The sequence below is a fragment of the Rana temporaria genome, chromosome 7, assembly GCF_905171775.1.
Source record: "Rana temporaria chromosome 7, aRanTem1.1, whole genome shotgun sequence".
NCBI classification, from domain to species: domain Eukaryota; kingdom Metazoa; phylum Chordata; class Amphibia; order Anura; family Ranidae; genus Rana; species Rana temporaria.
Window position 1 is genome coordinate 149,504,163 of NC_053495.1, and position 25,571 is coordinate 149,529,733.

General features: G+C 42.5%; 1 protein-coding gene across 3 annotated transcripts in view; it reads right to left on the bottom strand.

Moving 5' to 3' along the window:
• Window positions 1-1,855: 1,855 nt before the first annotated feature.
• Window positions 1,856-25,571, bottom strand: part of SUCO (SUN domain containing ossification factor) — a 159,062-nt gene continuing 135,346 nt past the window's right edge. For all 3 annotated transcript variants that reach the window (XM_040360118.1, XM_040360117.1, XM_040360119.1), the window contains 6 exons: window positions 25,399-25,486; window positions 21,061-21,165; window positions 13,945-14,099; window positions 9,715-9,806; window positions 5,429-5,484; window positions 1,856-3,937 (listed from right to left, as the gene is read on the bottom strand). In XM_040360118.1, coding sequence (XP_040216052.1) covers window positions 3,494-3,937; window positions 5,429-5,484; window positions 9,715-9,806; window positions 13,945-14,099; window positions 21,061-21,165; window positions 25,399-25,486 — 940 coding nt within the window. In that variant the 3' untranslated portion in view covers window positions 1,856-3,493. The remainder of the gene's footprint in view (window positions 3,938-5,428; window positions 5,485-9,714; window positions 9,807-13,944; window positions 14,100-21,060; window positions 21,166-25,398; window positions 25,487-25,571) is intronic.

Consider the following 25,571-nt stretch of genomic DNA (forward strand, 5'->3'; position numbering starts at 1 on the left):
GCTTAACTTTTATTATTTTCTGCTGCCTATGGTTATATACTTTTTTTCTCATAAAGAAACAATACAGCAACCAGATTATTCTTTTTACATTAATGTGTCCCAGGAAAAGTATCAGTTGAAATGTGACTTCCGGAAGACATAAAAACGAAATTTCTACACATTGCAGTATACAAGACCCACAGTACAAAGAAAGGCTGGTATACACGGGCGAAAGACAAAGAAAATGTCCGACATTTGGCCGGTGTGTACAGCTGTCTGTCCGGATTCTGTTGAATGGGCATGCTGGAAAATCAGCAGCCGACTGGCATACAATCAATGCTCATAGCCAATTCCTTAGGTTAGTAAAATGATCTGCCATTTTTTTGTTCAGGCTGGATTGAACAGAAAAACCGAAAAAAAAAAAAAAACCCTATAGTGTGTGTGTGTACCAGGTATTACTCAAAGCAACTAATCATAGTACTACCAATAAAAGCTGACCCACTTGGATGCCAGATTATTGTACACCAATGCCGTTTGCTCCATTATTAAATAAAGAATCTGTGATATTACCAACTGTCTGAACTGTGTGATCTAGAAAGTCTATCAGTACAGATTCCATTGTTTACATGACCAACAAGTTCTCATTACAAAAAAAAATGCATTTGCATTTACAGTTGATCTAAGCCTAGCAATAAATAAAAAGTTGCATTAGTAAACGACCTAATCTGACACACACACACACACACACATACATATATATAAATAAAAAAAACACACACACCACATTGGACAACTATAGTAAAAATCTGAAGAACTTAAGACTAGAGAGAATATATATATATATATATATATATATATATATATATATATATATATATATATATATATATATATATATATATATCCCTCGATTATCCTGCTAAGCAGTGTGAATGGAGGAACCTTCTTTGCCAGTTATTGTCAGACAGCAGGCACCTATGGCTGTCTGAATCCCCAGTGACTGCAACTGCCGGGTAACTGGAAGCAGTCACTGTTCAGACAACAATTATCCACCCTGCTCTTTCAATTTTTCAGTCAAAGTTTCCTGAATCGGATGAGGAGTACAGGGCCACTCACAGTGCGACTCCAGCCTATTCTGCATGGTTTTTCATACGATGCAAAAACTTAGCATTTATTTTTGGCAGCATAAAGAAAATGAAAATCATACAAAAGCATTGACTGAAATGTAGCAACACCGTGCCTACTCCTGCCAATCAGACATTTTCCAACTTTTTGAAAGAAAAAAAGACAATATCTGACCACATGCTTTTTATCTTGCACATATCTTAAAATGACACTAAATTCTTATTTCTTATAAAATAACTGCAATATGTCCAAACACGTATAACCATAATGTACCTTCTATTTTACTTTTCCTTTGTTTGATCTCTCATATGCAAGTTTTTTTTTTTTGCTATTATCAGACTTCGTATACTGGGGTGGCCAAGTTTGTTTCTCCATGCCCCCGTTTGTAGATGAATGTAGTCACACTTTCTAGCTCTTCCTTAAGATGGACTACACCTCTTTATAGAGACACGTTCAGCTATAAAAGGGAATTGTAGTACATATAGCGTAACATGTGACCAGAAATAACAGAACAGTTTGTTCCACACCAGTAACAGCGAGGCGAACTAGTGGGGGATAGAGAGCATGGATCGGGACAAAGAAGAAGCCTGAAAAACAAGCCATGTTCTACTTGAACAATTGAGATAAAAAAAATTACGTTTAGTGTCACTTTAATGTTAGGATCTTGCAATCTCTACTGCAATTTGGCAAACTAAACACAAAATGCCAGTAACAATTCCCATGGAAACTATTTAGACTGGTACATCTTGGCAATCTTCTAAGGAACTTGTTTATTAAGAAAGGGGCCATCATTATTGTTAAGCAAACAATGAAGATTTAGAATGTCACAGTAGCCAAATCAATTTTTTTCACAAAAATGAAGTAAAACAGATTTACCCGACTACTGTCATTGCACTCCTACTGCTTCATTCAATAAGCTCATACAATGTTTTTTCTCATTGCCACCACATTTTTAATTTAAATGAATTTGTTACTGGCAATGTATGTTCAACCGATGGCACTGCCTTTAAGTTTAACACTGGTCAGGGCTGTATATTCAGCTGGAACACCTTCACATTATAACTGCCAAGTCAGTTTGGAGGCACCTTTGACAACAAATACATGTGGTGTGTGGTCTACATCTTCTAGTTCAGACACACACACACACACAGGGGTTAAATTTACTAAAGCCCTGTTCACACCTGAGCGATTTTCTGCTTTAAGCTTGCAGCTCTAAAATGCTCAACAAGCAAAATCCCATTTATTTCAATGGTCCCTGTTTGCATCTGAGCATTTTCTCACTTAAAGCAAAAATGTCTGTCGCTCAAAAAAATACAAGTGTTTTTTCAATAGAAACGCCTAATTTGAGCATTTTAGCAGCGTTTTTTTTTTTTTTTTGTGTTTTCTGCTCAAACAGCAGCACTCAACCCCTAATTTTATCTCCCTCTCCTCCCCCTAGTGCTTTTAATTGGCTAAACAAAAATGCCTGAAGCTGTTAAACACTTTTAATACGCTTAAAAAACGCTTGTAATACACTTCTAAAAATGCTCAAAAACTCAAATAAAAACCCAGTAAATCGCTACGTTCAAGTGTGAATGCAGCCAAAAACTGGAAAGCGCAAAATCTGGTGCAGCTGCACATAGAAACCAATCAGCTTCCTTTTTTTGTCAAAGCTTAATTGACCAAGCCGACGTTAGAGGCCGATTGTCTACCGTGCAGATTTTGCACTCTCCAGTTTTATTAAATCAACCCCACAGTCACACCACTAAGCTGCAATATTTTGCCCAAGGATCACTGACTTAGTCGGTACATTGCTTATGGAATCCAGCAGAAGAAACTCACCATCAACTGATCAAGAACATACACAGACCATTTATAAAAAAGACACACCTGAAAATCTCGCACCTTTTTTTCTCTCCATGAAAATTGCCTTACAGATTGTAGTGATAAACTCTGAAACAGCAAACTTCAAATAAAAAAATACAGATACTTAAAAACCAACTCTTGCATTCACACTTGTTGCTTTAAACTCCAGTGGCATTATAAATAGACAGAAGGCACATAAATATGGAAAGGTGCAAGTACGGGAACGAAATTAGGGAAGGGCTAGAGAAACTGAGCATAAGTTAACTTTAGTTCCACCCATCAAAATTGGGTATCAAATGTTCTTTCCCCTAATAATTAAACTGCAAAAAAAATAAAAATAAAAAATAAAACACTAATCCTACTAAATGATCTCAAGGAGAAACAAAATGGTTTCCATTTCCTTGCAAAAAATGTCCAGAGCTGAAGATGAATCACATTTTTAGTCCAGCCCAATCTTGCCAAGTTGTGCATATGCTCCGAAAGATAGATCTATGTAGGAACAAAAGTCAGATGTAAAAAAAAAAAAAAAAAAAAATCCCTACGATTATAGATTACCAGAAACTGCTGTAACACCAAATGTTCCCACAGTCAAGTCTTTGTTGGTTTTGATGATGTCATGTAGACTAGGCATGGACCCGGACTTTGCGTTTATTAATGTTTTAAGGAACTTTCCTTGGTCCTGAAGTTTTGAGCGCCTGCGCTTGATGGCTCTTTTTTCAGTTTTAGTCTTTTGAGGCTGTCCATTACAAAGGGAAGAGCAGGCTGTGATGCCACAGAAATAGGACTCTTCTGACTGGGAAGAAGTCTCTGAGCTGCCTTCAGAAGGTGGCCCTTTATAGGATGAGTGATACACTTCCCCCATATTTGAGAAGTCTCTCTGGTTTGTGAATTGTTTCCTTGTCTTGATGTCCCCATTGGGAAGTGCTTTTAATGGATCCATCGGCTTTAATGTCTCAATCTTTTCAGTTTTACATTTGCAACGCTTTTTCTGCAAGTAATACCAAAAAAGTTAAAATACATAAATAAAAAAAACAAAAAAAAAAAACACACATTGCGTTTTAAATGTACTACAGTACTCTTTAAACATTTCTCTTAAAGGGACCATTGTCACTGCAAAAAACTGCCAAAGCAGATAGTATACTTAACTTCCGGGTACCCAGTTATCTCTCACCATCTCTCTGTTCAAGCACTGAAGCTTTCATAAGATTTTTCAGCATTTAAAGTGGAAGTAAACTTACCAAAAACAATTTCTACCTGCACGATAAAACCATAATGCACTAGTATGCATCACATACTAGCACATTATGAAAGACGTACCTTGAAACAAAGCCCTACAGCGCCACTTTGTCGTGGCTGCAGAGGCTTCCATCTCCACCAGGTCTTCCTTCCAGGTTTGTGGGCTGTAGCCGATTGAATGGTCGAACCATGATGACGGTAACAAAGCTCTGAAGGAATGGCACGGGTATACCGTTCCTTCAGAGCACATGTGCTGGTGAGGTCACCAGCTGCTGCTCACTGGAATATCTCCTAAATGGTGAATGTTTAGGGGATGCATTTTACCTGCAGATAAGCATTATTATAAGTTTACCTGGGCGGTAAAAATAACATTCAGGAGTTAACCATTACTTCAACACTTCCAGGAGTGTTGGATGCATTTATTACCTCCAGCATAATGTGGTACCATCCTCCAGATGAAAACACAGTGCACAGTAGGGGACACATGTATCCAACACTCCTAAAGTTCAAATGCTAAAAAAAAAAAAAAAAAGAAGGTAGGAAACATGGGCCCCAAGCGAGCAAATAAGAATTTTTCTTTTTTGCAAAGGGCAATCTTTTGAGGTAATGAGTCACTTTAAGCGCATCACACACACTTCACAATTCTCCGAACCAATGTAATCTAAAGACAGAGAAAAACTATTTGATTAGTATCCAATTGGGCAGACCCCTATAGAAAAAAGTTAGTTATAGGTAGAGCTGAAGATTGTACTATAATATGCCAGACTGTACCTTGAGTGGTTAGCTTTAGTCATCAAAAGCAATTAAAATGATATTTCTCTACTAAAGCATAGGAAAGAGAAACTCTTGGGTAAGATTTTTTTTTTTTAATATAGGTTTCTACAAAGTTATGGATTTATTTACTGCAGTCTGCTCAATACCAAAATTAACTAAGAATACACTTTGAAAAAAAAATTGGGAAACCAGTGCTTATAAAACAAATTAGTGGTGTGCATGCATGTATGTATGGTTCTTGAGCGATATGTGTGCATCACTCTCACAATATGACAAAAAGGTAGTTTAAAGTACTACCATTCACAGTAAAACAGACAATTCTAATAAAGAGGAGGTCATTATATAGACACATCTCAGGACCTCAGTGTCGGCTTGGCACAATCTGCAAAGAATCAAAAAACGTAATACTGACAAGCATAATTTGGAAGTTGTCTTCATGAATATGTTATATATAAACCAAAAAACGTACCTTTTTTTCTGGAGAAAACTTCAGTGGTTCCACAATATATAAATCTTCAGGATCAACTGAAAAAAATTTAAAGATGTTCAAATGACTGCAAAAGTAAATGGCAGTTATATTTGGTTCCTTAAAGCGGGGGTTCACCCTTAGAGGGCACTTTTTCCCCTTAGATTCCTGCTCGTTTTCTCTAGGGGAATCGGCTGTTTTAAAATATGTGCAATACTTACCCGTTTACGAGATGCATCCTCTCCGTCGCTTCCGGGTATGGGCTGCGGGAATGGGCGTTCCTTCTTGATTGACAGTCTTCCGAGAGGCTTCCGACGGTCGCATCCATCGCGTCACGATTTTCAGAAAGAAGCCGAACGTCGGTGCGCATGCGCAGTATAGAGCCGCACCGACGTTCGGCTTCTTTCGGCTACGAGTGACGCGATGGAATGCGACCGTCGGAAGCCTCTCGGAAGCCTGTCAATCAAGAAGGAACGCCCGCTCCCGAAGACCCATACCCGGAAGCGACGGAAGAAGATGCATCTCAAAAACGGGTAAGTACTGCTCATATTTTAATACAAATAGCCGATTCCCCTAGACCGAACGAGCAGGAATCTAAGGGGAGAACAAAAAAATTTTAATAAATGGGTGAACTCCCGCTTTAAGGCTGCATTCACATCTAGGCAGACAAAATCGCGGCGTTTTGTCCCGCGAATTGCAGCGAAAAATATCGGCGTTTTGTACCGCGATTTGCGGCGACAAAACGCCGCGATTGTCCGCCTAGATGTGCCCCTAGATTGTCCCCCTATGGAGTTGGTTCCCATCTCCTATGCCGAACGCCGCCTGAAAAAAAGGTCCGGGACTTTTTTTCAGGCGGCAGGCGTTCGGCGTGGAGATGTGAACCATCTCCATAGAGGGCAATGTTAAATCATCCCTCTGGCGTCTCGGGGCGGCAGCGGCGTCACACTACAGGCGACAAAACGCCTAGGTGTGAATGGGGGCTAAAGTAACAATCTCTGGTTTAAAAAAAAAAAAAAAAAGCATGTATTCTTAATTCTAAATATACCTTCTATTGCTCTCAGCCTTCTCCAAATTCCTCTTTTTGTAATTGGATTTCCTAGAGGGTGGCTACGTTCCTTCAACATGGTCCCACTGTATGATGGAAGGTAGCCAGCCTTTTCTTGTTCACGACCAAGATAGGACTAGAGACCACAAACTATGGACTATGGCAGTGCTCAAAATGTCAAGTCCTGAGCTACTAGCCAGGCCTCAAGGGGTACTCGCCACCAGTTGCCCTACCCAGCCCGCCCGCCCCTAATTTCGCCCCTAGACACGCCCTCATAAATTATCTCATGAAATGACACTTAAATGTTTTATGCAGAATTAAGTTATAAAAATAAATATTACCAACAACAACTGTATCCGTGTCCACCAATGCAGGCAGGCTGTGCCCACCACATACGTGTTCCCGCCGCTTAACGTCATATTCAGCCCCGCCGCCCTGGCCGGGGAACTTTGATTGACAGATCACCAGGATTGGACGGGTGATCTGTCTATCAAAGTCCCAGGACCAGGGTTGGATCTGACAGTGAGCAGCGGGGAACACGGCAATTAAAATTAAAACTGTTTTCCTGCGTTCCCCGCGCTGCGCTATAACCACCCGGGCGGCGCTCTCTCTCTTCCCGGTCCGCGGTCACTGGGAGAAGGACTTCCATTACACACAGGTTGCCAGCGGTGCTCCCCCTTTCTCGCCAGACCTCAAAATCCACTCGCAAAATGCGAGCAGGCGAGTGGATTTTTTGAGGGCTGGACTATGGTATGTGACACAGTGCACATGACCGCAACTAACATGCATTGCTCATTCCAAACAAAACAGCAGTTGGAGGGGAAGAGGAGAGGTGAAGGAGCTCACAGAGGACATTTTTAAAGTGTTGCAAAACACCATAAGTAAAAATAAAAAAAAAAACTGATCACAGGGCCCATAAGTGGTAAACTTGAATGGGTTATTTTGAAGAAAAAAAATAAGAATATTGTTAAGTGTCACTTTAAAGCATATCTATGGTCAAAATTTAAATTCATATAATCATATTGTATTTCAGTTATTTCTAGCCTACTCCTATTAATCTTGAAGTTTGTAAACTTGCACTGTGAAGATCCCCACACATTCACAGCCTTGAATTCTGTGACACATTAACTATAGGCACTGCTGTGTCACACATTTCACAGAGCCTGCCCTCTGACACAGGGTCCACTGATGGCAGGCAGCAATGTACCATGGGATATAAAGTCCTTAGAAGCTGAAAAATAGAGCGCAGTGGAGAAGCTACAAAGCGTGCTGGAAATCGCTGCAGGCTCCGTTTCAAAACTCCTGTGCGCATGCCCACAAACATTTGCGTTGCCCAGGTGTCATGATATAGGAAACCTTTGACTTTATAGTTGCGATACCACTACATGTCCCAGAGTGCCCCATTTTGCAAAGCACAGCTGTACAGTTCCTGGATCTCTCAGTCCATGCCACCACCAGTGACAACCAGTGTGCCTTCATAGTTGGTCACCAGTCAAAAGGCACTTGCCTGTATCAGCCAAAAGGGACAGCCCCTCCCTCAAAGTTCCCTTTATATGCAGCGGTGGCCAGTTCCCACTCCCCACACCTCCAGTACCCTGATGTCTCAGACTGGTGTTCGGGAGAACTCCAGGCTCCTTTCCATGACCTCCAAGCTGTGCTCCCTTCCAGACGACTTTTACAGATGGGGAAAAAAAAATCTGGGTTTTTTTTACACTAAAACCCGACTTAAAATAGATTGGCAACTATGATGCTTTACGAGGCGGTGTGCTTGTAAATGCAGGTGGCTTTTGCATCAGTATTTACCTGCGTACGGCATATTTCCCCTGAATATGCCATTATTGCGTTTGGATGAACATGCCCTTCACATATGCATGGAAAAACGTAGATGTCGAAGTCATTTATATTTACAAGCATATAGCCACATACAGCCATTCACATATATAGACGCTCTATGCAGCACCTGTTGTCCCCCAGGCACAGAAAATTGTCAGAAATGTTATGCTAGAAGACTTTTCAGCGTGTAAATATCCTTGTGCATGAAGCCGATTTTTGCAGCCTATGAAGCTTAAATAAGGAACTTTGCCCTGGCAATCTAAAACCATGAAGAACGCCAAGCATGGTTATGTCTTTTAAACTCCTGCCCAATGCAAGACAGGCACACCAACAGGCTGAACAGTGAGCTTTTTACAGTTATTTAGCAAGGTTTTTATTCTTCATTTTATGTAGGCACAAATACTGCTTAAAGTGTTTTTTTTTTTCCCCCTATAAAAATAACAAACAAGACTTTACATACATGTTATACGTTAACTGCTCTGTTGCAGTGGATTTGCACAGAGCAGCCCGGATCCTCCTCTTCTCAGGCCCCTCTTCTGTGATCTTGGCCCCCTCTTCTGTTGAGTGCCCCCAGAGCAAGCAGTTTGCTAGGGGGCACCTGAGCGGAGGCACAGCTCCCTGTGTCCATTCAGACCCAGGGCCCTAACCTGGACCCCTGCCCTCTCCTGATTGGCTAGCTGACATTGACTGACAGCTGTGGGAGCCAATGGCGCTGCTGCTTTGGCTCAGCCAATTAGGAGGAAGAATCTCGGATGGCTGAGGCACTCGTGGACATCGCTGGACAATGCATCAAGATAAAAAACCTTCTGCCTTTACACAATCCCGTTAATAATAAATACACAGCCAGTTATTTCAAACTGCATACAGAAATTTAAATCCTGTTTGACATCAATGCGGTTCATGAAAATATTTTCTATAAAAAGTAGGATTTTAGGATAAGATCTAACCAGACAGATTACGAGGTTGGCTGGGAAAAAAAATGCAAAGTATAGCATAGCCTTCTTAATAGAAATGTCATCTGCATAGAATTGTATCTACAATCTAATTTTTGTTTTGAACTTACCTTCCCTTTAAAGTGTTTCAATTTTTGCATCCAAATTGGTCTTATCCACAAAAAAGAAACGCTGCTTGCATTTGCTCATGTCTGAAAACTCCACAAATTAAAAGGTTCCTCTGCTATTCAGAGGCGGCTGGGGAGTTGGGGTTTAACATAATTAACCATCTGTGTACTGGGCTAGCAGTTCTCAATGGCAGTTGCAAATTAGATTTGAACACGACTGTGCTAAGTGGTAAAAATCTAGAAGCTGGGCTTCTGCATTTTACGTTAATGAGGGAAAACTCTGTATGTCATAGGTTCAATTTGACAGCAAAAAGGGGAAAATATTTTTTAGGCTATAAACAGACTACGTACCTTCTTTACTTGAAAGCTGAAATGACTGGGAACGAATCAACGGTAATGTGGTTCTTCGCTTAAGATTCATATCATCGTATGAAGAAAAACATCTAAGATAAAAAATAAGTTACCAAACAAAAATTTAGCATGCATGTTTCCTGATGACAGAGATAAACTATAAACACAGCAGCGATAAATTGTGCGTATATATTACACAATTACAGATTACATTTCATTATTCACATTAGAATATTTTGAAGAGACTGCTCACACAAAATCAGCCAATTTAGGAAATGTGTGCAGGATTGTTGAATCAGCCATCAGCTTCTTACATCTATGAAGAATTCAAGACTTCTGCAATCTGCGTTCCTACCTCCACCCATGTGCTGAAAGGACTTCAATCCAGCAAAATTTCCTAAATTTTAGATTAAAAAGTGAGACCAAACCGTTTCACTGATCAGGGCCAAAAATGACAATAGTGTACTATTAAAAAAGAAAATCATCAATTTGAAATAAAATGCACTCACAAGGAGACGGAGGACCGCTTAGGTCGTGAGAAAGTCTGTGCTGTGACACCTTCCCTGTCAAGGCAGGTCCAGTGGACAGTCTCAGGGTAGCCATTTCTTCACCCAGGCCAAGTTGCTGATGTACAGTCCGGAATCATCACTGGAAGCCAAATGGGGAAGACCGCAAACTAGGAAGTCTAAGTGTCGGTGTTCTACTATTGAGAAATGCTCCTGTCTAATAATGCCTCCGATGGGTCTGCGCATGCGCAGTAACCAACATCACACAAGCTGATCTGTTGATCAGCTGGAGTGACATCAACACGGCGCATATGCAGATAGTCGGAGGCAGTATTCGATCTGCTAAGTGCAGAGGGAGAATGTAATTGACAGATTCTGCTTAGCTATTGAGGGGTGGATTGCGAGTGTCTTGAAGGGCAGGTTTGGTGTGTATATTTTAACCCGCCCTTAGACACAGCAAAAGCGGGCTGTCATCACACCTAACCAGCTGTGCAACAGACAGAAACAACTGCGTTCAATACAAACAAAACCCACCCCGCAACAGGGAGGCAGAATCTGACAAGTTTTCCCTCCCCTGTTTGTGTTGGGTAATGCCTCAGACGATGTGTGCATGCGCTGTGTTGGCGTCATGCCAGCTGATCAACATATCAGCTGTCGTGACATTTGTTACTGCACATGCGCATACTCATTGGAGGCATTTCTCGATAGACCACCAGCCCATCAAACGGGAACTCCCTCAACCTAAGGTTACACCTTACCCATGAGTGGCTTTGTGTTTCAAGGAGGCACTCCTCTATTAGTCTGCCCTAACAGGGAAGCTGTCACAGCACATTGGAAAAAGAAAAAATTGCGCTAACCAAAAACAATTGTGATTGAATAAGTGAATATATAAGGAGGCAGCAATAACGTGACCGAACACAAGCATATAAGAAAAAAGAAAAAATCGTGCCAACTAATTAAACGGCAATCAAGTCCTTGTGAATACACAAATTAAATGTGATAATAAAGTCCAACAAGCAAATGAAGTTCTGGAACAAACAACACCCGGTGCACTGATGATTGAGTGAGCCACCACCACATGGACTGAGGCTTACCAGAAGGTAAATAAATAACAGCGTTATCTATTATTCCACAGTAGGATATCCAGGAAAATGTAGTCACAGCACAGGATGGATCAGAAATGCAGCATAGATATTAAACCATAGAATTCACTGAGGGATATACCAGACTTGGCATAGAAGGATCCTCGTTCTCCTCCTCTGAGAACTTCTCTCTCCGCTCCTCACTCTGACGCAGCTTCTACAGTCTATGGCAGCAACGCCGGAAACCGCTCGATCCACCTCACTCCACTCCCCGCCCACAAGTTGCCAATCTGTCTGTCCTGCCCCACCCACTCCTGACAAGAAACGTCCAACTCTGTAGTGTCCTTAGGGGGCGTCACCCTATCCGCCTGTCCTCGGGCCTGTCCCACTCCAATTCGTCACTCCTCCGTGGATTCTATGGTTTAAGATCTATGCTGCATTTCTGATCCATCCTGTGCTGTGACTACATTTTCCTGGATATCCTACTGTGGAATTCTAGATAACGCTGTTATTTATTTACCTTCTGGTAAGCCTCAGTCCATGTGGTGGTGGCTCACTCAATCATCAGTTCACCGGGTGTTTGTCACAGCACATGCTCTCACCACCTGAGTGATTCTCACTCTTGTGGAGTAAATTTTATCTTCGATACATTGATCGTTTTCCATTTTAACACTACACTATTGGCATTTTTGCACTGTTTTTCCCCAACCTTGTTTTATATACAGTACAGCCTGAGGTTCCCACTCCTGTCCACTCAGCAGCTTCTTCCAGCCTTTAGTAAGTAGTAGGCCTTCAATAATTACAAAGAAGCTACCCACACCTTTGATTCAATAATTTTCATATTTCATCATCTTCTTTCTTTTCTTCAGGGACAGAGCTTAAGCGCTGCAGATTCTGTGCCTAGTTTGACAGATAGTTTATATGGAGTTCAAGTGGTACTGTTCGGGGAGACGCAAGCCTATCCAAAATGTTTACAGTCTACTTAAACATATTATATGCTAGCCATACACTTGTAGACTGGGGCAGAAGACAAAAATCACTCAATTTCCTTATCCACATCAAATAGCAATGGTCTTCACTGCCTGCGGTATTCATACAGCTGCAGCAATCGCAGCTGTCTGAATATCTGAACAATCACTGCACCCAACTGAATGCAGTCGCTGTTCGGCCAACAACTTTCCACCTGTCTCGCTTGGTTTTGTCAAATTTTGACGCCAACTAGCTGTATTTAGAGAGACTGAGGCTATGTTTGCATGCAACTGCTCAGATGTGCAGCTACATGACAACAGTGGCGGCACTGGCTGAGGATTTGTACAGAGTACAAATATGACAGCTGCTGCTGACAGTTGCAGCCGTTTACACAAAGTGTGTGCAGGCAGCGTTTACAACTATTGTCGGGATTCCGATTCTTGCTTCACAGTCTCCCCTGGCCGCTGCTATTCAGCCATCAAAATGTAGCCCAACACTGCTCAAAGGCATAACAGAGCAGCGAGACACGCAGACACAATCTAACTGCCCTCCAGCAAGAGACATCACTACTTTATAAAGGTCCTATTTACACTTTGGTATTTTGGGAAAACGTGCAGTAAAGTCCAACATTCCTAACCACTTCAATACAAGACACTTAACCCTTCCTGCCCAGGTAAATTTTACAATTTTAGCGCCGTCACATTTTGAATAATTACTCATGCAACATTTTTTTTGGCAGCTATAGCTTTTTTTTTTTTTTTGTATTTAATCAGTTTGTTTTTTTTTTACCAAAAAAAAAAAAGAAAAGAAAGAACATTTTGGAAAAAAAGAAGGGAAAAAAAAAAAGTGTTTTCTTAGTTTATAAAATGTAGCAAATCCTTCACGATATATTTCTCAGCAATAAGCACTGTTATATGCAATTATTTTCAAATCGCTATGGTTGGTCACAGCTATCACATGGTACAGATGCAATGCGATTGGCCCTGTCTGTGACCAATCACAGAGATAAACCCAATAGTACACAATGATTGGCTATGAATGATTGGAAGGACATCTCATATGATGTCCAACCAAGATGTGAGCGCTAATGTTTGGCAGCCATTTGACTATAGGCCAGACAGGAAGTTAATGGTGCCCCAAATATGGTTAGCAGTTGCATGTTTTGCTGTGCAAAAAAACGCTTGGCTCCATGGGGGGGAGCAACTCTGGCACGTTTTCCATATGTCCTATGTGGTTGTTTGAAAGAGATCAACAGTAAAAAATAAACAAAAAATAAATAAAAAATGTGTTCCACATATGTGAATGCAGCTTATAGAGCGATCACAGGTGCTTTGTAACCTGTCTAGCCGATTATATTTACCAACTGATTAGTCAGAAAAGGGGCAGATTTCACATACTAAAAGAAGCTCTTGGAGAGAAGACCATCACTACATCACAGCAGTGACAGATTGTTAAACTGGTCCCAGATAGTTACGGAACATATATTGTTTGAAAAATCGGCTTTGTATCTGCCAAGTATTATCCTGGAAGTAACTTTAGAATCGAGTAAAGTTTCTGTTGGCATAACAACAGCCACCCAGGTAAAAAAACTCAAAATAACCAGAATCATAGGCCTACAAGCTCCACATACCACAATATGATAGATTCCTGAAAGATGGCATCACTGTACTTACCGTTTGGGACTTGGATAGTTATTGCTCTTGGGTATTTTTGATAGGTAATCATCACTGAACTGTGATGCGTTTCGACACCGTTGTAAACAAAGCAGTGCTACCAAAACAACGCAAAGCACTAGGGAGATTATTAAATAAGTCTGCCGATCAAAGACCTGTAGTGCAAAATAAAAGACATCAGTCACTGTTAAGATGGCATGAAAAGGCAGTCCTTTAATTGTTGGCCTTGGCTGATAAAAAGGAATGATTTAGAAAAATACAGAAATAAACATGATTTTTTTTTTTGGAAGACCGGCCCATGCGTGTATTGACAAAAGGGAAAGCCCTTCAGCAGATTTATCACTACCAGATGTCGGACCATTATCTTAAGACCATGATTCACATTATGTTAACACAGTGTTTCTCAATTCCAGTCCTCAGGCCCCCCCAACAGGTCAGGTTTTCAGGATTTCCCTCAGATGAAAAGGCTGTGGTGATTACTAAGGCAGTGAAACTGATCAAATCACCTGTGCAAAATAATGGAAATCCTGAAAACCTGACCTGTTGGGGGGGCCTGAGGACTGGAATTGAGAAACACTGTGTTAACACCACACATAAAACAAACACTGAAGGATCATTCACATTAAAGTGTTCCACTGCAATGCGTTAATGCAAATGTGAGGTATGGCATCCCATTCATTATGGATGGACTGTAAATGCAGCACAACGGATGAAAAATGTACATGACTTTTTTTCAAAACACTGCATATGGTGTATATTGTTTGAGTGCTGTGGTGCATTGGGCAAAGAAGAATGAGGAGTATACAAGAAATTGTTATAAATTCCCAGTTAAAAAAGAGTTGTCATTAAAGTGTCACTAAAGGCAAGCAGAGGTTGCAAATGTTTCCTTGAGAAATGTATGACTCAGATAAGTTCCCACTGATCTTTTTAGCTTTCTGTAAGGGGTCAATTCTTCCCAATGACCACAAGGAGTATGCTTCCCACTGATCATCACACTAATGTATCATGAATTTTAGATTAGAGGTCGACCGATATATCGGTCGGCCGATATATCGGCCTATATTTGGCCGTTTTTAAGATATCGGCATCGGCCGATTATTGTGAAAATTCGGCCGATTTTCGGGTGCTAAACTCTGCTGACCAGTGCCCCGCTCCACCTACAGCTACAGCAGCAGCAGCACGAGAAATCATTCACCCGCGCCGCTGATAGCCTGCGCCGGCCCCTATAGGAGAAGAGAAACAAGTTTCAGTAGAGCCGCCCAGCCCCGCCCCCCGACTTTGGCGGGCTATAGCAGAGGAAGAAAGCATCAGCAAGCATGTCACTAGCCCGAGCCGCTGCTGCCTGTGACTAGTAACTCCCCCCCTCCTCAGCAGGTGATCGTGGCCAGCACTACCTTCTCTTCCTTCCTGCATGGATGGAGGGTAAGTGAAAAAAGTAATGTGTTAGAAGAACACAGTGGACGAGTTTCTGCTAAGAGAACTGGTACAAACAGCTTCTGTCTGCAACATTCTTCTTTGAGGCATCCAAAAACCTCCCCCCCTCTGCTTATCTCCAGAAAAATAAGGGGAGATGTTTAGTTGAGAAGAGGAGAATTTAGGAAAAGCTGATTTTAGCACAGCGAAGGCAGAGTACTCATATTGTAATGGGCTCACTGGAAGGATCAACAGATATTTTTTCTGTCCTTGTAGATTTTTTTACATTGAAAAAACATAATGAAATGTGCGTGTATTGCAGAAATGTACAACATATATGGTTTCTTCTTTGCCCAGACATCGCTTTAGTGCAATACCTTGGTGCCTGCCACACTTTTACCTGAAATTGTCTTTATACTGAATTGCCAAATGTGCCCCCTGTAGACTTTAATCTGCTTTGATGGGACACCTGGCTAAGACTGACAAGCTGCCATTGAGTTGCATTGTGAAAATGGATGAGGATGACTCTGGGTGGCTATGAGCCTCTTCACAATGTAACTCATCCTCATCCATTTTCACAATGCAACTCAATCATCTTCATCCCCCGCCACAATGTATCCCCCCACCCATGGCCAGCTCTATCCATCCATCCCCCCTCCACAACGCATCCCCCACCCACGGCCAGCACCATCCATCCATCCCACACTCAGCACCATCCATCCCCCTCCACAACGCATCCCTCACCCACGGCCAGCACCATCCATCCATCGCCCTCCACAACGCATCCCCCACCCATGGCCAGCTCCATCCATCGCCCTCCACAATGCACCCCCCACCCACCGCCAGCACCATCCATCCATCCACCCGCCTCCACAACACATCCCCCCACCCATGGCCAGCTCCATCCATCCCCCTCCACAACGTATCCCCCACCCATGGCCAGCTCCATCCATCCATCCCCCCCTCCACGACGCATCCCCCACCCATGGCCAGCTCCATCCATCCATCCCCCCTCCACAACGCATCCCCCACCCATGGCCAGCTCCATCCATCCATCCCCCCTCCACAACGCATCCCCCCACCCATGGCCAGCTCCATCCATCCCCCCTCCACAATGCATCCCCCACCCATGGCCAGCTCCATCCATCCCCCCTCCACAACGCATCCCCCACCCATGGCCAGCTCCATCCATCCCCCTCCACAACGCACACCCCACCCATGGCCAGCTCCATCCATCCACCTCCACAACGCACCCCCCACCCATGGCCAGCTCCATCCATCCCCCCTCCAACACACCCCCCACCCACGCCCAGCACCATCCATCCCCCCCTCCACAACGCACCCCCCACCCATGGCCAGCTCCATCCATCCCCCCTCCAACACACCCCCCACCCACGCCCAGCACCATAATGCATCCCAATCCAAAAATCGGCCCAAAATATCGGCCGCAAAAATCGGCATCACATATCGGCCATCGGCCTCCCCGATTTCTAAATATCGGCATCGGCCAGAGAAAAATCCATATCGGTCTACCTCTATTTTAGATATAGTCATTTTTAGCAGGGGTTCCCTGAGACTGCAAAGTTATTTCAAGGGTTCCCCAGAATTAAATAGGTTGAGAAAGGCCGCTTTAAACATTTCCACAATGTTAATGTAAAGACGAATAATATTAATACTATTCAAATTCGGCTTAGCTCTTTAACATTGCAGTAAAAATGGGATTTTTTGCATACAAGCGAGTAATGTCTGTAATAAGTTCAAATTGTGGTTTCCAATGCACAAAAAGGACCAGATTATGGACCAATGGAGTCACGGGTGAACAGACAAGGGAAGCTACACAAGAGACGCCTGTACAAAAGTTGTATCAAGAATGAGAGGCCAGCAGCCTCTGAAGTAAGCAAGAAAGGGCAGAAACCAGATTTTTTTATTGGGTAAATTTTATGGTACATAAACAGTATCATACCTTGACATATTACAGTACACATTCTTGTACATTATAATTCACTTACATTGTCAAACTCGGAGTCATACAGTTGCAGCATGTACCAGATATTAAATAAAAATGTAAACATTCAACAATAAACGAAAACAGTAATAGGAGCTTCCACCCATCTCCTATGTCTCCTCTGTTGTCCATTATATTTTACCAGCTTATCGCCTGGTGTACCAGCAGACTTCCACACTTATCTCCAACCATATTTTATCTGTTATTTATCCCACCTCCACTTCTTCCGATACATTCTCCATCCATCCCGCCCACACCTTTTCAAATATTTTAGGACACCTTCTAGCTATGTAGGTCAATTTGTACATTGATAGGGCCTTGTTCACTAGTATCACCCAGCCTTGCAGAAATGGGGTTGAGGGGTTCCGCCATTTGAGGGCCAGCGCCTTCTTAGCATAACAAAATAGTACTCTGATCAGGTTTTCTGCAAGGTTGATATTTCCTCCTCTTCCAGGTCTCCTAAAAGACATCTGGCTGGGGAGTAAATATTTGGGAGTTTCAGTGTATCTTCCAGAAAAGTTAATATTGCCCTCCAGAAGCTCTCCACCCGGGGACACTGCCACACCAAATGGAAGTCTCCCCTCTGTTGCATGGCAGCGAGGGCATTCCGATGATTCCCTTCTACCCATTTGATGTAGTCGCTTGGGGGTATAATATATCCTATGGAGATCGTTAAACTGCGTTAACTTGTCTCTAGCCGAGACCATCGAGGGCACCAGCGTATACAAAGCCTCCGACCAAGTCTCCTCCGTGAGGGACGGTATGTCAGCCTGCCACTGTGCCAACAGCCTCCCCATTCTGGGGGAGGAAGATGTGAGTAGCATGAAATAGTATTTAGAAATCAACTGTGAATGATCCGCATCAGTTATTACTTTTTCCATACTGGAGGGGGAGAGCGCCAACGCCCCCACACCGTATTAAGCTGTTGCTGCATGGCGCAGGTGCTGATAATGAAAAAAGAACGTATTGGGAATCGCGTATTCAGTCCTCGAGCCTATGGAGGTCCTAAAGACCCCATCCCTGAACAGTTGATGGGCGTACTTAACCCCATATGCTGCCCAGCATAACCCATCCGGTACCTTGACTATCTCACGAAGTTGGGGGTTGTGCCACAGAGGAGCAGAAAACCAGATTCTTAATGGTATTGAGAGCCAACATTGATCCAGATCCAGCTGCAGTAAAGAGAATTGGGATCGAAGTTCTGAGACACACCAAGTGAAATATACCTTTCACATTTGATGATGTACCTTAAGGGAAGTAGACTTCCAAGCTTTACCATCACAGGAATTGCCATGGTGAGATGTCAGGTTCCTCTGAAAATTGACGCACGTTACTATTGTCTGAATCCAGATCAAGGACTCTCCAAGCAGAAGGATTTAATACTGCAGAGGCAGCACACTTAAAACTCCAGGAGTCCCATGGCCAGATTCATGAGTCACCAAGCCAGCCACAACCTCATACTCTGCACAAATGAACTGGTCTGTAAAGGGAGTAGATCAACTTGTCCCACAATGACAATGTCATGTTTAAACGTCTATTGTGAAACTGGGCAAATGGCTACCATCAGGACCAGAAGTCCAACACAAAAAGTAGAGTCTAAGACAGTTCTGGACTGGAGAGTTGGAATCTGAAGTTTCATCTGTAGAAGGAAAACTCTGTCCTGAGCCATGTCCAGCAGATGACCAGATACTCCAAATGATGGGTTGTTTCTAGAAGTGATTTATGAAGGTTTGCAATCCATTTGAACTTCTGTAATGGCTGGACAGCCAAAGCCACATTGTCTGACAGTGCCCACACCACCTGTTCCATCAACAGGAGACAGTTGATTAAATCTTCCACAAAGGAGACGCTAGGCGAACAAAGCAGAGAGAGCAGCTTGGTCTATACCCAAAGTGCAGATGAGAGGCTTATGGACAGGCTTACAATCTGGTAATGCAGGGGTCTCACGATAAAGTGAAGGAAGATCCAATTCACTGGAAAGATGGTGACAGATAGGGATAAGCATCTTTGATGTCCACAGAAGGCAGCAAGTGTCCCTGCTGAAGGAAGTCAATAAAACAGATTTGTTTCTGTGCATAATTTCTGGACCTTAATGGAGACATTCACATGTTTGATATCCAAAGAGGAACAACCGTCAACAAAACCTCTGAAACCATTCTGCCACAGGAAATGGGGCAAAGACACCCCAATTCAGAAGATCCGAGAGGGCTTGGTTGAGACCTGGTCATCTCTACAGTGCCAAAAAGGCTGAAGCAAACAAAATGAGAAATGGACAGAATGTAAAACTCGCATTTGTAGCCCTGGGATAACGCAGCCTGCACCCAATCATAAGAAATATAAACTGTCCAAGTGCCAGTAAAGGTAACAAACTGTCCCCCAACTCTAGAAAGTGGTGGGCACCTTTATACAGAGGAAAGCTTGTTTGAGAATTTGGCGGACTAAGTGCTAGGTCTTAAGGGTGGATGAGCAGCCATGTTTGAAGGGCCTTGAGAAGGAGTTCAAGGGATTGGAGAAACAAAAGGGGCATTTAGCACAGAGGGAAAGGCCTCACAGTCTTTTCCTTAAGTTTCCTTAAGTTTCTTTTGCTTAGGAAAAGAAGTGCTCGTCGCCAGTAGCATCCTTGATGGGGTTGTCAAGAGCTGATGCAAAAAGATGCAATTTTATGCAGGCCAGCAGATCAAATGCTTTTTTACAAAAGGGTTCCACAGTCCAGCAATTTAGCCAAAGAGCTTTATGTATATGTGTGCGGACATAAAACACATGCAAGAAATGAGGCAGGAGGCTTTCAGTACATCAGCGATAAAATGTAATGCTGCAACCACCTGCTCCATATGTTTTATAATCAGTGGTTAGATCTCTTTTGAGGAATTTTAAAAACGTAAGGTTACAGCTAGAATCAGCCAAAGGGTAGGATCCGCCAGTGATAAGAAAGCTCAATGAAGGGCTTTGGTTGGGTTCTTAAAGAAAGACATGTCCCCTACCAGAACTGTAAGCTCATGGTTAAGGACAGACACTGCCAGATCCACAGCGAGAATAGACCACTTTAGTACAAAATCCTCAACTGCAGAAGTACATTCTCATCCTTCGTTTTAGAATGGTGCGCACTGCATCATAAGCGCCAAAACAGTGTCCTTTAATTTGAGAGTAATAGCAGACAGATTCCCCAAAGGTAAGCTCATCAGTCAAGGAATAGAGCAAATTAGAATCAGTCTCGATGGCTCAGAATCCATTAAAGCTGTGAGCAAATCAGATATAGAATCTTCAGGAGAGGGTGTGGGAGCGTGCGTGTGACCTCTGCAATCAGTATATATAACTGGGTGATGTGGGTTAAAAAAAACTTGCATAACTAGTAAAAAAAAAAAGAGGATCCAGCCACAACTAATGGAGCAAAAGAGCAACAGAGAGCGGATAAGCTACAACTGTACTCCAGGCTAAAGATGTCAAATTGATCAATGAACTGTGAACACCCAGTACAACAGAACCCTCCCCTATCTCTCCCACCCCCGGTTGTCTAGGCTCAGACATATGGTGACCACATGTCTGAAGTATTTAGTGTGTGGGCAGTGTAAAGGAGCCCTTGGGAGCAGGACATTAAAACTCAAAAGCTACAAATGACACGCCTCCTAACTGATAGTTGGAATGCCTTTTGGGACATCGTACAACTGAAAGCCAATATAAAATAACCAATAGTGACTCACCTCCTGTTTTAGGTCAGAGACTGAGACAGACAGATTAGAGACTAAGAGGGTCATGTTGAGGAGCTGAGCTTGTAGAAGTTGTATAGACTCAGTCTGTCTTTGATCCTGACAACAGATAAATAAAGCAAAGGTTATTTCATAACATATCATGCATGTACACAGACCCTGGAGAATGTTTATTTTCTGTATACGTTACAATACAGAGTTGAAAAAAAATTTTTTTTAGCATCAATCTAAAGTACATAAACAATTGCACAATATGCATAATTCTTATTAAAAGACTTATTTATATTTTGGGCCAAAAATCTGGGATGGTGCAGATTCAATAAAAGTTACACTGATGACCTAAGAAATAAGCTATATATCAACATGACTCTTGCATGACATAGCAGGACCAAAGTGGTACATGTGACTGTTCGCAAAGTAAATTGTCATGACTGTGGCTCATCACCAGACACCCTTGGAAAAGCCATATTACCGATTACCAAGATGGACACAAACATTTTAAGGGGGCATGCCTATGAAGCTATGGCTCCCCAACTTGCATTCACCTGGACTCCTGCCATATCATTAAAGCCAAGTTCCACCCAAACGTGGAACATCCGCTTTAAGTACTCCTCGCCCCCCGACATGCCATATTTGGTGTGTCCCTAGTTTACAGTGGGACTCCCTGTCCCACTTCCTCCTTCCTGCTTTTGGCAGCCTAGGCGACTCCTCCTCTCCCCCTAGGCGGCCCCTCCCTCTCTGCAATCTAAGATACACGTCACAGGTCCCAGAATATTGCCCAGCCACTAGCAGAGTGCAGCGAAACATGCGCAGATCATGCCCAGTCATGAAGCCAAAAGCAGTCATGGCTGGGTGCCCACAGTTGCCAAGATGGTGCCAGCGGAGGGGAGCGAGGCTCCGGGCGCCCGCATAGCTGGACCGTGGGACAGGCAAGTGTCTGTTTATCAATAGTCAGCAGCTACACTTTTTGCAGCTGCTGACTTTTAACCACTTCAATACCCACCCATTGTGAAATGACGTCCTGGGTTTGAGTGGGGATATCTGAATGATGCCTGCAGCTAGAAGCATCATTCAGATATCCATCTCTTCAGCCAGCGATTCTGTGCACCATAAGAATGATCATAGCGGCGGTTTCGCCGCTTGATCGTTCTTATAGGCGGCGGGAGGGGACGCCCCCCCCTCCCGCCGCCATCCGGTGCTTCTCCGGGCTCTCCTTTGCCATCGGAGACCCGGAGAAATGATCCGCCGGCGTCGGATGGAAACCATAGAGTAGACTGGTGACCAGATGGTCACCAGTCATCTCTATGATCGTCGGAGGCCCGGGCGCGATGTTATGACGTCACGCCCGGGTCCTGGAATGTAAACACAGCCGCAATCGCGGCTGAAAGCATTAGATCTGTGAATTTTTTTTTCACGATCTAATGCTTTCCAGCCTGGAGGAGAGATGTGGGGTCTTATTGACCCCGCATCTCTCCATAAAGAGTACCTGTCACGAGCCATTCCTATTACAAGGGATGTTTACATTCCTTGTAATAGGAATAAAAGTGATCAAAAAAAAAAATGTAAAAAAAAGTGTAAAAATAAAAGAAATTGAGTAAAATAAATAAAAAAATTATAAAAAAAATTATTTTAAACGCCCCTGTCCCCGGTAGCTCGCGCTCAGAAGCGAACACATACGTAAGTCCCGCCCACATATGTAAACGCCGTTCAAACCACACATGTGAGGTATCGCCGCGTGCGTTAGAGGGCCAGCAACAATTCTAGCACTAGACCTCCTCTGTAACTCTAAAATTGTAACTTGTAAAAAAAAAATAAGCGATGCCTATGGAGATTTTTAAGTACTGACGTTTGGCGACATTCCATGAGTGTGCGCAATTTTAAAGCGTGACATGTTGGGTATTTATTTACTCGGCGTAACTTAATCTTTCACATTATACAAAAAAATTGGGCTAACTTTACTGTTTTGTTATTTTTTAATTCACAAAACCGTTTTTTTCCCCAAAAAAAGGCGTTTGAAAAATTATTGCACAAATACTGTGCGAGATAAAAAGTTGCAATGGCCGGCATTTTATTCCCTATGGTGTCTGCTAAAAAAACATATATAATGTTTGGGGGTTCAGAGTAATTTTCTAACAAAAAAATTATGATTTATGCATGTAGGAGAGAAGTGCCAAAATAGGCCCGGTATTGAAGTGGTAAATAAACGAAAAAAAAAAAAAAAAAAAACGTGTGGAACTCTGCTTTAAGGATGTGTGGCATTGGATCTGTGCATCCTTACTTTTGAGAAGCACAACAGATGACACCATACAAAAGGAGAGAGCGAAAAGCCGCCCTAGTGTAACTCGGCTTTAATATGGTAAAGTTAAAAATACTACAATGGTCAAACTCACATTGTGTGAAGAATGGTCAAACTCATATTGTGTGAAGACAGCATAAAGGATTCCACTGTGGCCACACTCCTATAACCACCTCACGATCCCGACAGGGAAAGGGGGAGCCATGGACATTCAGCCTACACCATGAAGGCCCCTTAGAGTGCAGATAAGGGAAAATCCAAAGAGGGTCAAGTTCAAATCCCTTGATTCAGCTTCCTTATCTTAGGCCAATTTTTTAAATAATGTAATATGGTGATTACCCTTAAAATAAGTGTCAGCAATCATAATCTAAAGAAACTTCTCTCTCCCCTCAAAAATACAATTAAGGCACCATTTAGATTGTTTTCTTTCTATGCTGCATACATAGTTACAAGCAGATCCAGGCTAGTCTCTCCTCCCACACTGCCCTTAGCCTACATCTCCCACCCTGACAACTTCCTCTTGTACATCAGGGGCTCGCCGTTTCTTCCGGATTCTATGAGCCAGACCCTGATGATGCAGAGAAGCACAGCCATCTGTTGTAAATTGTCCTGAAGCCTCATGAGATGCATTACCTCAGTATCTGAGGAGGCAGTTATCAGCTTATTGTGATACATGATAGGGGAAGGAGCAATGTTGGGTAAAGCTTTAAAGGAACAGTAAGCAAAAGTTTTAGTAGGTAACAAAATACTATAATTGCCCTTGCCTTCACATATTGAGCTACATTAATCTTTTCTTGTAATTTCTTGGGAGAATATTAAAACGTGACCATTTTCGACTGTTTGTAATCACTGTCTCTGGTGGTCATCTTTGTCAAGAGAAAGTGCCAATATTGTTTTTGACCTAGGTTAGACCTGACCCATTTACCTGAACAGAAAAAGAACCGAGTGATGAGCAGATTTACTAGGCAGCAGTCAAATGGTACGAGAGAAGACTCCTGCAGAATAAAAGTCTAAATCTTACTTTTATTTCTGTAGGACACAAAAATAAAATGAAAGCTTAGGTTTAGGAAAGAAAGAAGAAAAAAAAGGGATTTGAAGGAATGCAGGAGCCAGCAGCACAAAGGACACATTGAAATAGCAGCAAGTAATATCTCTTGTGCTGCTGGCTCCTAAATTCATTGAAATCTACCTCCAACTTCTCCCTCCCCCTTCCCTGTGGCCAGGGTTAATACAGCAGATGGACCGGTGACAGGTACTCATCAGGAGTGCCTGACTATAGCCGATTTCTCCCCCCAGCGCCATTTTTCAGAGAAGCTGTACTGTCGCTTCAACGAATGAAAAAAAAACAATCTGAATGGGAGGACAGACAGATGAATCAATGACTGGATCACCTTATTCATCAAAACTATAGTACTGGTGGAGCTAAGCAGAAAATGTGTGTCACACGTTGTAAGTGTCTATTAACACCAGAAGATTGCAGAGGCAGGAGTAGGGTTTTATCGATAAAGGAAGATTTGAATGAATGCAAGAGCTAGCAGCACAAGGGACACATCAGACTAATGCTCTGTGTTATTTTTTTTTCTTTAAAGTAGAACTAAATAAAAGGCAAAACTTTTGTTTTGGATAGATTGCAGAGAGATTAGAATACCTGTCTGTTCCCCCATTAAAGAAATTCACCCTCTTTGTCCTGTTTACCATCATTAAAAGTGAAAGTAAAAGAAAATCCCAAATTTTGGGTAGTCCCCAGAAAAGTAATAGAGGGGAAATCTTTCAACGGGGACACTTCAAGTTCAAGTGGCCTGCGGGTCCCCAAGCAATTTCCTTAATTTGCAGGGATTTCCTCTCACTTCTTGTTTAGCTATGGGACAGGAAGTGAAGGGAAATCTCCACAGTGGGACACAGATGGCAAAAATCTGACAAGGGTTATAACCCTCCTTTGCTCTATCCACAAAAAAAAAAATGTAATATTGTTTTTTTGCCTAGAGTTCTACTTTAAGCAGGTTTCTTATTAAATACCAACATTGTACCGAACTTACCTGTTCTTCTGCTATTCTTGAATTATTCTGAAGCTTTAAGATAGTCTTGTTAAAAGCTCTCTGCATTTCTTCCATTTGCTTCCGGTACCTTTATAACAAGTAATTTGTTAAAAAACATTTTAAAGCTAGCCCTCACAGAAAGAACATTTTACAACTGCATTGAACAGTGATCT